We start from the raw sequence: 16063 nt of genomic DNA, 5'->3' as shown, positions 1-16063 counted from the left end.
TTCCTATCAGGGTAGATCTGCTCCGACGGATGAGAGCGACGAAGACTTGGCTTACGCTCTTCAGCTTTCTGTGCAACAATACGAACAGGAAGTGGCAAGTAGAACTGGAAATAGTGAAGCGAATGTGGATGCCGATACTCTCAGCGAATTCGAAGCTATGACTGAAGAAGAAGCTATAGCGTATGCGATGAATATGTCACTACTAACTAACAAAGATGAGAATAAGGCTGTTGAAGATATGACTGAAGACGAAGCTATAGCTTTGGCCCTTAATATGTCCATACAGCAAGGTGGGGCAACAGAAAGTGGCAAAGAATCTAAGGATGATGATATGGAAGAGGATCTGGATTTTGAGGAGATGACTGAGGAGGAAGCAATAGCTTATGCACTCAAATTGTCTCAAGAAAATAAAAAAGAACCTAAGAGTGATAAAGAATAATATACAGCTACTTTTTAAAAAACTGTGAAATATAATCCCTAATAAATTTTGAAATACTTACAGCATTAATTATTTAAATGTTAGCATGTCAGTTTTAACGTTGCCCAAAGACATATTATTTAGAAAAAGATTTTCTGAGATGATTTTGTGAATTTATAATGTTGGTTACTTCGAAATTATTGGGTGGTGCAATGTAAGTAATAAATCTAGGAATTCCTTCCATGTCTTATTAAAACCCAGGTCTGAAACCCCGTTGAATATTTCACTCCAACCCCCTTCAACCCACTCGACGCGGCATAATTTCGTGATTTTTCCATGGCTCGTCACTGGGGTAACATTTCACCTTTTTGTTTTCAGGTCATGCACGGTCCTGAGCGGCATAGCAGTAATTTTCCTATTACTGGCTGTGTTCTTCGCACTTTTAGGACACTGTTACACGGACAATAAAACGATCATAGCCTGCGGACTCTTCATCCTTGCCGGTGAGTCTCCGTTTTACCCTTACTGATTTTATTTTCTAACGTCATGAATACTAATTCACTAGACTACGTTCCTTTTAAGCAATAAAAAAATAAACAAGGTGCAAAGAAAAAATTTTTACGGAGTTGTTTTAGTTCATTAGTTGTGATAAATTCAATTGCCTCCGGTAAAGAGAAGTTTATATTTATTTATTTTATATTCTGCGCGTCTGTCAATTAAGTCCAGAAATTCGGCGTCCCATTTTCACTTATTACTTTGTGAATTTCCATAGCGTAAATTGAGTTTGGCCAATTTAGAAATGAGATTTCTGTCCATGTAATATTTGAATATATTTCTTCAATGATCGAATATTAAATTCAAATTTGTCTTAAATTAAATTTTGGATAACAATTAATATAGTCAGATTTTGTTTTCTAAATTGAAATTACTAATAATACCAAAAACAACATTTATTATAATTTAAAATCCGAAACAGTGATTAGTCTATCTGTATTATACTGTTTCAAAAAAATCGACAATTTTTTGTATTCACTTATAACTAGCAATAAGTGTTTCACGAAAAATGAAGAGCAATTACAATACTTATTGCTATGTGAATACAGAAAAAAATTGCCAAATTGTAGTAAAAGTCTGTTAGTGTAACGATATATACTACTTTGATTATAATAAACAATAAATTTTTTTAGTAAAAATCTATTTATTTAAATAAAATGCTTAATTTTAAGCAATAAAATAACATTTATTTAATAAAATTTTTATTTTATGATCTGTAAAAAATATCAAAAACTTCGGAAATTGAATTCTCTACAAAAAATGTCATATAAAATTTTCCCATAAAGTTGATGGTTGCGTCAGAAAATGATAAAAATGTGAAAATTTTGAATCAATCCAACTTTAATGTTAAATAACTTTTGAAAAAATGAATATATCAAAAAACTATAAGAGACATTTTTTGTAGAGCGTTAAATTTTGTATAAAAATCTGTTTTGATCATTTTGAAATATTATCTCTAACGAGAGTTAAAAAATTTCAAAATCCAAGGGAACACCGTTCCCTTGTTATTTAAACGGGAAATTAAAATTTACGATGCGGCTCCTCTTAATATTAATATTAAGAGCTGTAACTTTCACAGTATTTTCTTTACCATTTTTAACAAGATTATCGATATAAATAAGAAAAAAAATTGTCGATTTCTTTGAAACAGTCTAATCTGTATATTTCAGATACAACTAAAATTAATCATCATCTTAGTTTTTTATATTAATTATGTGAAAGATTTACAAGAAAAATTAAAACTAAATTCGGTTTTTTCTGTATTTTTCAGTGTAAATAGCCTTAAATATAGTTAATGCATTCTTCGTCGGTTTGCTATAGTGATTGTTTATTCGGGGCAAAAAGGATCTTTGCACGTTATTTACTTTGAGTTTCCGCACACGTACGTCCCCGGAACATATTGCCAGACATAAAAAAGGTTTCGTATTTGACAGCACAAGATGTATGATGCGGCATGACAACGGCTAAATTACCGAACGCAAAAACTGGCCAGATTCGATTTTAACATAATACTGATATATCGCACAGCTGCATTGCCGTCTCTAATAGCTTCGCAACGTCTAATAAGACTTTGATTGCGTTTTTTCACCCGAAATATAGGCGAGACCAAAAAACGCGGGTCGAGCAAAAATAATTTGCGAAATAATCCATTAGGCCTAAGGCACAATGGATCCGGTCGAATAAAATGTCGGAGGTCACCTAATAATACCATAAGCTTTAACTTTTATTATTGTGCATTTTTTGTACAGTCAATTTAATACGGCGAGAGACCGAAATGAATGGGATTTTCGCGAAGGGAAAACGGGCACAAAGGCCCATCCGCACGAAAACGTGAATAACAAAACTCATCATCGATCGCGTTCGAGCGGAATGTTTTCGAATAGTTTGGCGGGCGTGATATTAAGACATTGATGTGATTTTCTTCGTCTCGATATTTCGCCGGGAATTATTAATCATCTTTTGAAAATGGATAATTGAATGGCGCCTCTTTATCAAACGGATTATATTGTTTAAGTATCCACGAGGCGAGAAATGTTTTGTGAAAGGTTCGGTAAAAACTAATATTGAAGTTTTCAGAAGTTTCAAAACGGTCCAAAGTTTACGGTGACTTCAAAGCCTTTGTAAACTTGGATTATTAAAAAATTGAGTTGAAATAAAAATTATACGCGGTCGGATTTCGCCCTTTTTTGGCCTTGTGTAATATGTATTTATTCGCAAGATCATCTTCATTTTATTTCATATACGTCTGTTATAAAACGGGCATATATCACTGAAATGTAGACGACAATATGTGCCAGCTGCGATTCACGATATAAAAATGGTCCATGTGCCAGTCTTTTATATTTTTATTCTTTTATTTATCCGAATTTACCATATACTGCCAATAAAATACAGGTCCTCTGTTTTAGACGACATAAAGAAAAGGCAAACACCTTAAAAATGGAAGCAGAAAACGACATCTCTTTAAATTCTAATCAATTCAATAGAATCAATTAATATTGACCGTCTTTTAAAAGAAACTATATTTTTTTGTAGAGCGTTCAATTTCTTGCAGAAAATGTAAATAGAAATTTTCTGTCAGATCAAGTAATGGCGAAATATGGATTTTACAATATGCTCTTCCAAATGTTGTGGCTGATGGTTTCGAGTGTGTTCAATCGGCTTGTAGTCTGGTGAACGTGGGGGCCACTGCAACCTAGTAATGTTAATTTTACATATGTGTTTTTTGCAAATAAAAATTTTACAAGAAACTGAATGTTTTTAGGTTTATTACATGATAAAAGGTAAAATAAATGTAACATACTGACCGTCCAGATTCGCAAATATTCAAATAATATTACTGATCAAAATAAAACATATTGAAAATATTTTTAAATCTATTTAATCCAGGAAATTCAAATCATCCACTTGAAAAGACGCGCAGTGTAATTTGTGAAAACCAAACTTACTGCAGACAACGTTTATTTACACCGCTCAATGGTACAATTAATTAGGGCGAAAACAAATTGGCGTTACGTTTAAAAATAATTTCATTGAAAATCCATCGGTATATTATTATAAATTTGGTGCAATGTCAATTTTAATTAATTTTAGTCGGCTCAGTTAAGCCGAAATTTCGCACTGTTAAAATAACGTTTGCACATCGCAGTTTATTATTTAAACATCGTTTAATATTATTGATAGGTGATTTCCAAATTTAGTTGTAGCACACCAAAACCGTTGCTATTTATCCTAAAAATTAATTGTAATTTATAACACAATTCGATTGAAAAATTAATTGAAATTTCCCCAACGATTCGGATAACCACATTAAGAGTACACGAATTTGTTCCAATTAAAAATCTAGCACCCGCTTAATTATTGAACACATTAATTAACAACTAAGAGCACTAGAAATTTATGTGCAACATCGATGGGAAATATTGAATTTACATTTTCCACGGGGAATACGTAATTTTTACCCGAACGTATTTTCGTAAGCTTGTAAATTTTACACATTACATCTCAATACTGGGGCCCTATAAATATTAAATTAAGGAGATCCAGCCAGTGACGTCTGGACCTGGATTTAAAGTTGTTTACTGCATTGAGAATTAAACAGGTCCTACTATTTTATTTAAGCCGCGTATCCCATCGACGACATGAGCTTAGTTTTAATATTTAAATAGAACTGGAATCTTCCTCCGTCGCCCCCATGCGAAAGCTTTATTTAAAATATTTTTTCCAATGCTCTCGATTTCCATTATACAGTTTCCTGTGTGATATCGATAATTGAAAACTCATATTTTGCATGTAAATTGTCGAACGATCCCTTTGTTCTCTATGTGATTTGAGTGACACACAAATGTTTGTGACATAAGAATAATAATATGTACATTTCATCGAATTTACTCGTTACTATTGAATTTTCCTTGTAAATCAACAGAGAAATTGCATGACACCATAAGCCACAATTTGCACAAATTTAAACCGAGAATCAACCTTTGTTAATTTACTTTGACGTAAAACAGACACTGACACTGAATTAATCATCATCAGTCTGCCAATTCTATTTAGTTTGCTCCACACAAATTTTACCAACAACGTTTCAAATTCATGTTTTTCCACAACCATAAAAACTTACATGTAAATATCCGTAATTAAATAACTCGCGTCTCGAACCCGCTTCTAATTTATTTCGCTTCATTAAAAGTTTAACGCGTGTGTCCATTACAACGAGTGACAAAAAGCCGTGCTACAAAAGCTCGACGTCTCTTATGGCGAGCTTTGCGCTCCGCTCCGTTTTGTTTCGACATTATCCCCCCTTTGGCTTTTGATGTGCAAAGATAAATAAAGGTACAATTTGTCAGATGTCTTTTGAAAATCCCTACGAAATTAGTGAGTCCACTGTGTTCCGTTTTAATAGAAAAGAAGTTTTACCACGATTTTAAATAGGAATGTATTTACGTTCTCGCTTTTTACCGGTTATTTTTTGTTTGCTGTGTAATTAGTTGGTGAAAAAAATCCGACATAATTATATTTCGAGCAGCCAGTTTATCAAACGTGTTCGTTACCGTGTACGACATGTTTATTCGCACGAGTTTACGGACTGTTTTGTTTAAATTTTTACAAAAATGCGTAAAGCTGGGTGTAAATTCAATAGAACAATTCAATGCAACAAACGAAAATCGAGTTTTGTGTTGGTTTCATACGATTTTGCACCTATGGTGTTGAATTTTAAAAATAGTTAATGGCCACAATTAACATTAATTGCTTTTCTGATGAAACAATTTATATGTATTTTGCCGGTGATAGTAATGGATTGTATAGTAAAAGCTTAATTACTATTTGCTTTCCTACTTGCAACCAAAATAAATTTTATCAACGGTCAAAGCCATTAATTTAAAATACACAAAACTCCTCCCGTTTTTATTCCGTCCCTGGTTTCAAAAAATAATTCGTTTCTCCTTGAGCCGGATCGATAAAAAACATAATTACCAGCATCTGAAATTGCAAGAATTGGATAAAACAGTGGGAAATACATTGTCGCACCCTGTGTCCCCGTTGGGGGGGTCGAAACGGCCGAGCTTTGATAAGTTGCGCGAGGGCTTAGGTGTGGCCACCGTAGGCGAGCTGAGGGGGATTTCGTCGGGGATTTTCAGATTTACAATCCTTCTTTTCTTGTGTTTCGTCCTTTTGCACCGGGGCCAAAATCAACAGCAACTTCCAGTCTCTGACCGCGACAAAACCAGAAGATAAACTTTGAAAGTAAAGGAAGGATGGATTATTAGTAAGGACAATTGTCACGAACGATTTCCATCAAATTGATAAAATAATCCATGGGAAGCACGTAAAATTGTCTGTCCCACACTAATGGCATCAGTTGCCAGCACCTCTTGAATCTCAATTAATTGAATTTTCCTTCCAGGCTTGTCACTGGGCACCGGCCTTGTGGTGTTCGCCTCAACTTTGTCGGAAACTCTTCTGGAGATCACCCAGTACCACAAGTCCTACATGGGATCTCCACCCTACGAGTACCGATACGGATGGTGCTTCTTCACCGCAGGAATAGCCTTCATAATGACCAAAATGGCTGCCGTCTTCTCACTGTCAGGGTACTTAAATAGATTTCCAAATGTAGACGAAATGGTAAGTTTATCTAAACTGTCGATGAACGTGCGTAACTTAGGAAGCCGAAACATTGTTCCACTTTCCCCCTACCACCTAATAAAGCGACTCCAACAAATTCGCAGTATCTCCAGCCATTACTCAGGAGCCGCAAAAACGTCTAAACGCTATCTTCATATTCGGCGACACAATACTTCATTACCGGGCCTAAAATAAATCACAACAATGCCTCCTTTCATTCCTCAAATTTTCCAGCTTTAATTTAATCTAATCAAGGCCCACATATATCTTCTCCCCAGATCTTTGCTGCGCCTTGCCTTTCGGTCGTGGGGCCGCGTCTCTTGTAATTATTCCCCGAGTGCGGGGGTGCGCTTCGTTATCTCGCATTAATGACGTTCTTTTTATTTTTACAGGTTAGGGAAATGGTCCCCGGGGCCGAGAGGAAACTCAGAGAGCACCAGCGTCTCTCCGCCGAGTATCTGGTCAGACATTCCGGCCCGCCCAGAGGTGAGAGGGCGACGATTTCATTTTTTTTTATCGTCTCGTAAAATTAAAATAAAAATGGAAATTACGCAGCTCGTAACTGGCGCCTTTTTTTATACTGATTCGGGTTTTTTTCGGGCGAATGTTTGCGTTGAACTACCGATTTTGGCATGATAATCGTAACCTCGGTTAACCTTTAATTATGATTTTTACATTCAAAAATCCGTTGCCGGTACATTGTGTTTATGTTTGTGCCATATCGGAATTGGATAAAGTTGTTTAATGGTAGATAAAGTTGATTGAAACTATAAAAACTAAAATTAAATAAATGGCTTCGGCCCCCTTCAAAATATATAAAACATTACGAGCAGTTTCGTTTTAAGTTTTATTTGTGTTTTATTGTCTGGCATTAAAAAAATACTTCGCATCACTCTCAAACATTCACCAAACTGCTATGCAAATACAATTTAAAAGGCATAAAAGTTAAATTGCAGTTAAGAGTAAATTGTAAACTTTTCATAATTGTGAAATAAAAGAGTTAATAAAATAGACAAATAAATTTATCCATTTAAGTTCTCTAAATGATAATAGGTAACAGATTTAACGTACAATAGCTCAAATACATTTCTAGAGGCAAAAGTAAAATCAGAGAAAAGATTAAATCGTACACTTTTCATTAAATTTAATTATATATCACAATCAACGTACAATCTAATAGCTATGCAAGTACATTTTTAATGACATATAAGAGTTAAAACCGCAGTCAAGTTAAATTACAAACTTTTCATTAAATACGATTATATATTATAATTTCAAAATGAAGAGAGGTAACTTGAACTTATTCACGTAAGTCTTCTAAATGAAGATAGATCATTAAACGGCTTGGTATCAGATAAAAGTAAAGTTTCAGCCAACATTGACTTGTAAACTTTCATTAAATTTTATTATATATCCTTATTATGAAATGAAGAATGATAACTTATCCACTTAAGTCTTCTAAAAGAGAGATGAAACTTTTTGATGCCATGTTAAACGTATAATTAAATAGCTATGCAAATAGATTTTTAAGACAAAAGTAAAATCGCAATTTTGATTATATATCATAACTTTCTTTCTCTAAATGAAGACAGATAATTAAGCTTTCTTTACAACTTAAAATTCAGGTTCAACGTACGACCCAATAGCGTCGGACCGTCCGAAATACGAGGCGGAGCTGGGGCCGCTCCTCAACAAAACGCCGCCGGACGTGTGCACCACCAACAAGTGCGTCGACTTCGCCGCCGCTGTCGAAGTGTCCAGTGCGCCCACGAACTTCACCGGTGTGCTTGAACAGAACTACGGCGGCAACACGTTGGCCGGCCAAACCATCCCCATAACGATCAAGAACCACAACTCCACCGCGCCGTTGTCGTTCTCCAACCTGCCGCCCAACAAGTACGGTACCATGCCGCACCAGGGTGCCGCGCAAACGCTGCATCAGGGCTTCCTCGGCGTGTCCGAGATCGGCAGCTCGAGCAGCAACAGTTCCGGAGGCTACTGCCAGAAGAGCAAGACGCTGCAGCACCAGAGGCCGCGTAAGAAATGTGTGAAGATCGAGAGTTTCCAGACGCCGGAGTTCGCGGAGTTCGGCACGTCGAAGAGAACGAACGCGATCAGTTATTCGGGCAGTGCGGTGTGACACGAGAGACGCCACGACGGACGCGACGGTGTGTTTTGAAGTGACGCTGCAATCTCTGTGTTCTCACCTTCGCGCGGATGCTTTTTGCATGGAGGGAGATTTCGGGTCGGCTGTACGGCTGTTGCTGACGATTTTCGTGGTTTATGGAGAAACTAAAATTTATCTTGTTGTCTTTCGTGTGTAACTCCTCAGTCCCTTGGTTTCTCCATAAAAGGAACTAAACAAAATATATATAAACAGTGTTTCTGACCCACAGTATTTTTATACAGCTAAAACAGACGTACTAAAATGAAATGGAATAGTGGATTCCTTAAATCGAAGCTCTTCCTTCCGGCATCCGATCCGAAATCTAGCCGACATTAAATCGAACTGCGCACACAATAAAAAGTTAATTAAAAAAAGAACTAATGCAGATCTGTTTCCATTAGACCAATAAAACCTTTGATTTGGGAAAAAGCAGTCCGCGATAAAACGGATAAAACAATCAAACGCATATCCCGTGCATCCATCAACTTAACGGAAATTTAAGCTCTAATTGAAAATTATCGCCGTATCGACTGATACAGTTGCATTTGTACATTGCCGGTTTGTTTAAACAATAAACAATTATCCATGCAGAACGCATGCGTGACCGTGTTGAATTTTCGGCCGTAATACGTTGAACCATGTACTTCAACCAGCTGTAAACAGTATAATTTTACCGAAAAATATATAAATAACCCGAGAAATCCACAATACACAACAAAAAAAAATCTGTTTACCTCATCTTGACAAATCAAATATTCATATCGTAACTTATATGTTGGACGTGTAAACTAAACTTGGTTGTATTTTATTAAAAAATAACTTGTAATTGCTGTGATACATAAGGTATTATCATTATTCCCCATGATGTAAAAGGTTTGTGATTTGTTACTCATTTCGTTTGTTAATATTAATTATTATAATAATAAAGGTTATTACATATTTTATTGGATTTCAATTAATCATACCTTCAACAAAAGATCTATCTACCAAATAGAAGGTAAGTTTCAATACTAAATTATGACAACTTTTTTCCTGTCGCCGAAAGTTTATGGTTCGTCTTACTTTACAAGATTGTGTTTAAAGATTGGAGAGGTGTCGAGAACGACAGCTTTGGTTCCTTAACTTAGAATCTTTCAAAATCCAGTGATCCAACCAAATAATGCCTAACTCCATATTGTGAGAACTATTTTAGAATGTTTCCAATGTAAATTTGTTAGCATGGCCAGCTAGATCTTCTAACTTATCACTCTTCACACATATGAAGAGAACTTCAAAATTAAGCTTTCTCTCCTCAAATTTTGGATCATCACATTGGTCTAGTAAAAATAAGGTTAGTAATCAATATATTCAATATTTTTTCAACGAAATCTGACCATTTGATCTCTATGTTCTATTTCTTATGTCATTAAAAAAATATCAAAATAAAAATCACAGCCACTTAATATTTTGATAAAGCCATACTAAAGATAAGAAATCAAGAGGAGTTCATTAAACGTCTAATATTTTCTCCCATTTATCAATAACGAAACATTTGAAATGTTTAATGCAGTAAATTGCATTACAGTACCAGTTTATTTATTTTCTGACGTAGACAACATGGAACCATTGGTCCAGTTATAACAAAATTTACGGTGTATAATCGTCTATATGAAAACATTTTTCTTATCCTCCAAATGTGTGCTACCTCTTACTTTGAAAGGTTGTGGTTAAAGACTGAAGGGGTGTGGAGGACGACATCTTTGCTGTCTTAACTTAGGACCCGTCAAAATCTAGTATTCCAACACAATAATGTCTGATTTCATATTGTGAGACCTATTCTTATATTTTTCCAATATTCCAATGTAAATTTGTTACCATGGCCAGCCAGACCTCTTGACTTATCAGCAATTGTGCAAGTATGAGAATAACTTCAAAATTCAGTCTTCCCTCCACAGACTTTGGCGGATCTTCATTGATAAGTAGAGTAGTCTGGGTGTATATCATTACTTAAAAAAATTATACTAATCAATTCTACTTCTTACGTCACTAAGTAAATATCAAAATAAAAATAGTAGCCACTTAATATTTTGATAAAACTATGTAATTAAAAGTAAGAAATCAAAAAGAGTTATTTAATCATTTAATGTTTCATCCTATTCATCAATAAAGAAACATTTTAAATGTTCAAGGCAGTAGACTGTATTTTATTTGTTAATATTAATAATATTAAGATTTACCCATAACAGATCAGGTAAGTTTCTATACAATACAAGTTATTTATTCAATAAACGGCGTAGATTCATTTAACAAAATTTAAGGTGTAGACTTATGTGAGGACATTATTCTTATTGTCCCAAGTTTGTGCCACCTCTTACTTTGAAAGGTCTTGGTTAAAGATTGGAGATGTAGAGAATGACAGTTTTACTGTCTTACCTTAGGACCCTTCAAAATACAGTATTCCAACAGATAATGTTTCCAATATTTCGATGTAAATTTGTTAGCATGGCCAGCTAGATCTCTTGACTTATCACCAAATGACCACGTATGAAGGAGACTTCAAAATTCAGCCTTCCCTCCAAAGAATTCGGCGTAAATTCGTTGTCAAGTAGAGTAGTTAAGTCACGCCAATGAGATTTTGAATCATCATGTTAGTCCAACACACAATTAATTTAAAAAAGTGATACCGATCAATTGTCACTGAGTAAATATCAAAATTAAATTGGCAGCCACTTAATATGTTGATAAAGCCTTGTAATTAAAAACAAGAAATCAAGAAGAGTTCATTAACCATTTAATATCGTTGTCTTCCTCTCATTCATCAATAACGGAACATTTCAAGTGTGCAAGGCAATGGATTACGTTTAATTAAATTTTAATCGGAGCTCTTTCTTGCCTCGTGCCTTGGAAATTATACAAAACAGATTTTTTCCAAGGCGAAAGAAAAAAACAAATATTAATCGAACTTCAAAGCGAAAAAAAAACCCAAGTGATTAATTATCGAAATTTATATGCTGACGTTCTAATTAAAATGCTCTATTTTCATAACTCATAAATGCCGAGCGTTTTTTTATTATTATTTTGCGCCGTAATTAATTTGTAATCAAAAACTTTAATTTCGAATTTCATTGGATTCATCCGGAAAGTTTGCCATTCAAAACATACAAATGCTGCAACCGGATTGTCTATAAATTTCCGTGTAATTTTATTATTTTCGTCCCGCGCGTCCGGAAGCTAATATAAAAAAAAATCCGGGAGTAATATTTCTGAAAGTAAAGCTTGATTTAGGAGTCGGGGAAGTTATTGGCCGTTTTCCGCAATCGGTAATTTACCGGGCAAGTCGCATTGATACGCTAACAAAGTTCCCGCTCAATTTCGTCTACACTTTGGAAACAATAATTAACTTCGTCACCTTAGAATTTATAGTTTCTGAATATAAATCACGAGTTCCCTTAATCAACTTAATTAACATAAATTCAATAGATAATTTTAATATTCTGGGCTACGTTCTCTTCTATTTTCTTGGCGTAAACTTGAGTTATTGTTGACTCCATTCTGTTGAGATTCAAATTAGAGTTCTGTTATCTTAGTTTTTCAAATTTTAGACTGCCAAGTATTTTCTTTTGTTTTGTTTTATGTTAGTAAAGTATTTGAACTTAATTATATAATGTTTAGAATTGGTAAAATAAATATTAGATAATACTAATGGTTAATATACTGTTTATAATCTCTACGGTAAACTACAACAAATCAATATTGATTGATCTTAACGCTTGATATTACATTTGTCAACTAATATTAACAAGTCGTGAACTCTGTTTGTCAAGAGTTTAATGTACACAGACTACACAAACGTAAAACATTTAATTAGCAACTAAAATTATGAACCAGTCACGTAACTTCGGCTAATTAGTGTGCTCCGCAAATTAATTAAATTATCTATTGAGAGAGAATCACACTAAACTTTTTCCTTATTAATCTGCTCGTTGACGTTTTAGACATTCATTAATAAATGTCCCCATGTTCGACCCACCCCTTAGAAACACGAATATAACATTAAGATTAAGGGACCCAAGTAATGCAGTGAACCGTCGTTTAATTGCGATTGAGAATTATTAAAACCGCCTCGGATCATCTGTATAATCGTCTTCTAGCAAATTTCCTAATATTAATTAAGCAAATGTGCTTTACCGACTGCAAAGTCCCAACAATGCACGATGATCGTTCATAAATCACGGCGAATGTGCACTTTACCGGCAAGTCAAACAAATCGTACAAATTTAAATTGCAATTAAACATGTCGGAACGATAAGATTGCATCTCGTAACAGCAAATGTGTATTCTCAACGTGAAAATATAGGGCTTCCCATTTCGAAACTAAAATCTTTACTGTACTGCTAAACTGGATTAGGAATTATTTTACTATTATTTCTATTGGTGTCTGCATTGATTTTTTATGAAACTATTAAAATATATTACGAAATCGATTTTATTTTTTTCTAGTATAATTAAATTTAACGATTTTTCATAATTATTCTACAAATGCAAAAATTTCAATAGTCCTTAAAGAAAGTTAAATTATCGAACATAATAATAAAGTTCTCAAATAGTAAAATACTTTCTCAAGTTGGCGAATAGGATTCATTCATTTTGTTAAAAACATGGTGTGCGCCTCATTAATTTTGGCATTGGCTACTAGTTTAATGAGTAATAATAATAATAATTTTAATAAGTCATTGAATTTCACCTGATTTATATACTTAATATTTTGTTGTTGTTGTTGGTTATCACCACAAAAAGTGTTCTCAAAATGACAAATTGGATTTACAATAGATTATTTTGTTAAAAGTAATAACTAATTATTTGTAATTATTTCAATATATATAATAAATTGAACATTGATTTTCACCAGTCATAATAAATAGCATTCTCAAATTTCGGAATTTGATTTAATAATTAAAAATGAATATACTGGGTTATTTTATCATTAACTACTAATGTAATATTCGATCAATAATTATTTACATAAATATAATAAACTGAACGATGTTTTCATCAGTCACAATAAAAAAACTCTCAAATAGGCGAATTGGATTTAATAAAATTAAACTAATTTTATTAAAAATAAACTATATTCATTAATTTTGTTACAAGTAGTGTCTTCATCTTGATCATTTTAGCATTAGCTATTAATGTAATATACGATCAATATTTATTTGAATAACTATAATAAATTAAAGATTGATTTTTATCAGTCATAAATTGCTTAAATTGGGAAATTGAATTTAATAAAAATAGGTTCGTTCATTTTGTTAAAAGTAATCAATCTTTTGTATTAATTTTAGCATTGACTACTAATACAATCTAAAATTAATAATTATTTAATTAATTAATACATATAATAAGTGAATCGTTGGATTTCACCAGTCACCATAAAGTCTTCTCAAATTTATCAATTGGGTTTAGTAAAGGTATATTCGTTCATTTTGTTAAAAGTAGTGGCTTAACTGTGATAATTTTTAGCATTAACTATAATAATATATGATCAATAATTATTTCAATAACTATAATAAATTGAACAAAATTTTGAAGAAATTATATAATAAAACCCATTCCTTTTATTAAAAGTGGTGGATGCGCCGAATTAATATTATAAAATGTCTTTTAATTTAGTTAAAGTCCAAATTCCAATAATTATACTTCAATTAATGATTAAAGGTCGATTTTTATAATCTGTTAAAATCCCTATTCCGACTGGTTGTTAATTACTAGCCCAAAATCGTGAATAGATCGAACATACACGTAATCCATAGATTGTACAAAATCCAATTCAAACTCAAATGGTCAAAGTTACGAATATTGGTGTAGAGTCAACAGTGCAACTTGAGGTAGATCCAGTAAAGCAATTATGCATTCGTCTAAATATATTTGTTAACGTCTAACTAACTGCATAATGTTCACCGGTTGTTGTTTGCATGACCATCGGGAGCTTTGACGTGGACTGTTTGAGTTGAAGTGGTCAAACTTCCAGACGAACGAGCCGTTTCAAAGGTTCACGTGTGAGTTACGTAAATACATACGTCGGACAATTGTACGTGGATTTTGTATATGATGATTTGTTAAGTGACAATGAGAACGCCAGGTAAGAATATAAATTATGTCTGTCCGTCTTAAGTTATGCGAAACGTATTTTTAATACATATTCCTTTTGTTATTGCTACAAAAATGCAAATACAGTAAAACATTTTTTACTGCCAAGTATAAAATTTACAGTTTGAGGTCGCAAATTTTCTGTACGTTGTCAACTTTTTGCCTGCCATTCGTAATATTTTTGATATCCGCAATACAAAGATAAACATTTTATTGCGGACAAGAATTATCTCAATCCTTTTTATTTATATTTGTGCCTAGATTTTATTATGGTTTTTATTATGGCAGTTTCATTATAAGACAAGTGGAGCTCAGAATAAAGTCATGCTCTTGAGCACGTAAAATTTGATACTTGTTTAGATTAAAGCTTTATTGTTAATCTTCGTTTTATACGATTTCGCTTTTCGTATTTCGCCTCTTAAACCAGTAACGTCGATAAAAAGCTTTGAAATTTAGAATTTAAAACGTTTTATTACTTATTCGTAAGTGTTCTAATTGATTTATATCCGGATCTCTTTCAGAGTAACTTCGTTTCGAGACGTCATAGTTTTAATTTTCATGACTCATTATTATTCTGCATATTTTACGTTTTTTTCTTATATAGTGCAATTTAAAATAGAAGTTTTAATGGTATTCATGCTGTTTCATTTACTTTTTATGTTAAAGTATATGTTTCAGACTGAACTTTCTAATTAACACTTATTTGCTTTATAAAAATGTAAAGCTTCTAAAAAAATGAATTTATATTAGTTTTAAGTTACTTTTAACCAATTTTGCCAAAGTTCATTTAAATTACTGTTGCGTTCGTTGTTTAATGTAATACGATTTATAAATATTAATTATTTCATCAATATTTATTGTGACAAGATGCATTTAAAATTTAATTAAAGTGTGTTTCTGATTTAATGTCATAAAGTTTAATTGCTGCGTTTTATATAAAATTAATTAAAATTACATAAAATTTTATGCATTTAATAAAACAAAAGCATGCAAGCAACTTCACAACTGAACAAATAAACTTTGTATACACTCAGTGACACTGAAAATGAAAATTTTTTATCCATAAATCATTTCATTTGTTTGGTGTTTAAAGGATTCTTTCCCTCACATTATTAATTAATTTAGAGGTAATTTGACCGCCCAGTGATACATCTAGGAAATTGTGCTAA

The 16063-nt window shown here is 33.0% G+C and overlaps 1 protein-coding gene across 2 annotated transcripts in view; it reads left to right on the top strand.

Annotated features, from left to right (window-relative positions):
• Nucleotides 1–9686, top strand: part of LOC109599388 (uncharacterized) — an 85790-nt gene extending 76104 nt beyond the window's left edge. Inside the window, exons 1-5 of one of the 2 annotated variants that reach the window (XM_049963222.1) lie at nucleotides 530–632; nucleotides 797–921; nucleotides 6381–6601; nucleotides 6994–7087; nucleotides 8227–9685. In XM_049963222.1, coding sequence (XP_049819179.1) covers nucleotides 598–632; nucleotides 797–921; nucleotides 6381–6601; nucleotides 6994–7087; nucleotides 8227–8741 — 990 coding nt within the window. In that variant the 5' untranslated portion in view covers nucleotides 530–597 and the 3' untranslated portion in view covers nucleotides 8742–9685. Of the gene's footprint in view, nucleotides 1–529; nucleotides 633–796; nucleotides 922–6380; nucleotides 6602–6993; nucleotides 7088–8226 lie in introns of those variants that run through there. The other variant, XM_049963221.1, reaches the window with a different exon arrangement.
• Nucleotides 9687–16063: the final 6377 nt, after the last annotated feature.

Source organism: Aethina tumida, chromosome 2, assembly GCF_024364675.1.
Source record: "Aethina tumida isolate Nest 87 chromosome 2, icAetTumi1.1, whole genome shotgun sequence".
Taxonomy (NCBI): domain Eukaryota; kingdom Metazoa; phylum Arthropoda; class Insecta; order Coleoptera; family Nitidulidae; genus Aethina; species Aethina tumida.
Note: the sequence above shows the minus strand (reverse complement) of the source record. Positions and strands in the feature narration are given on the sequence as shown.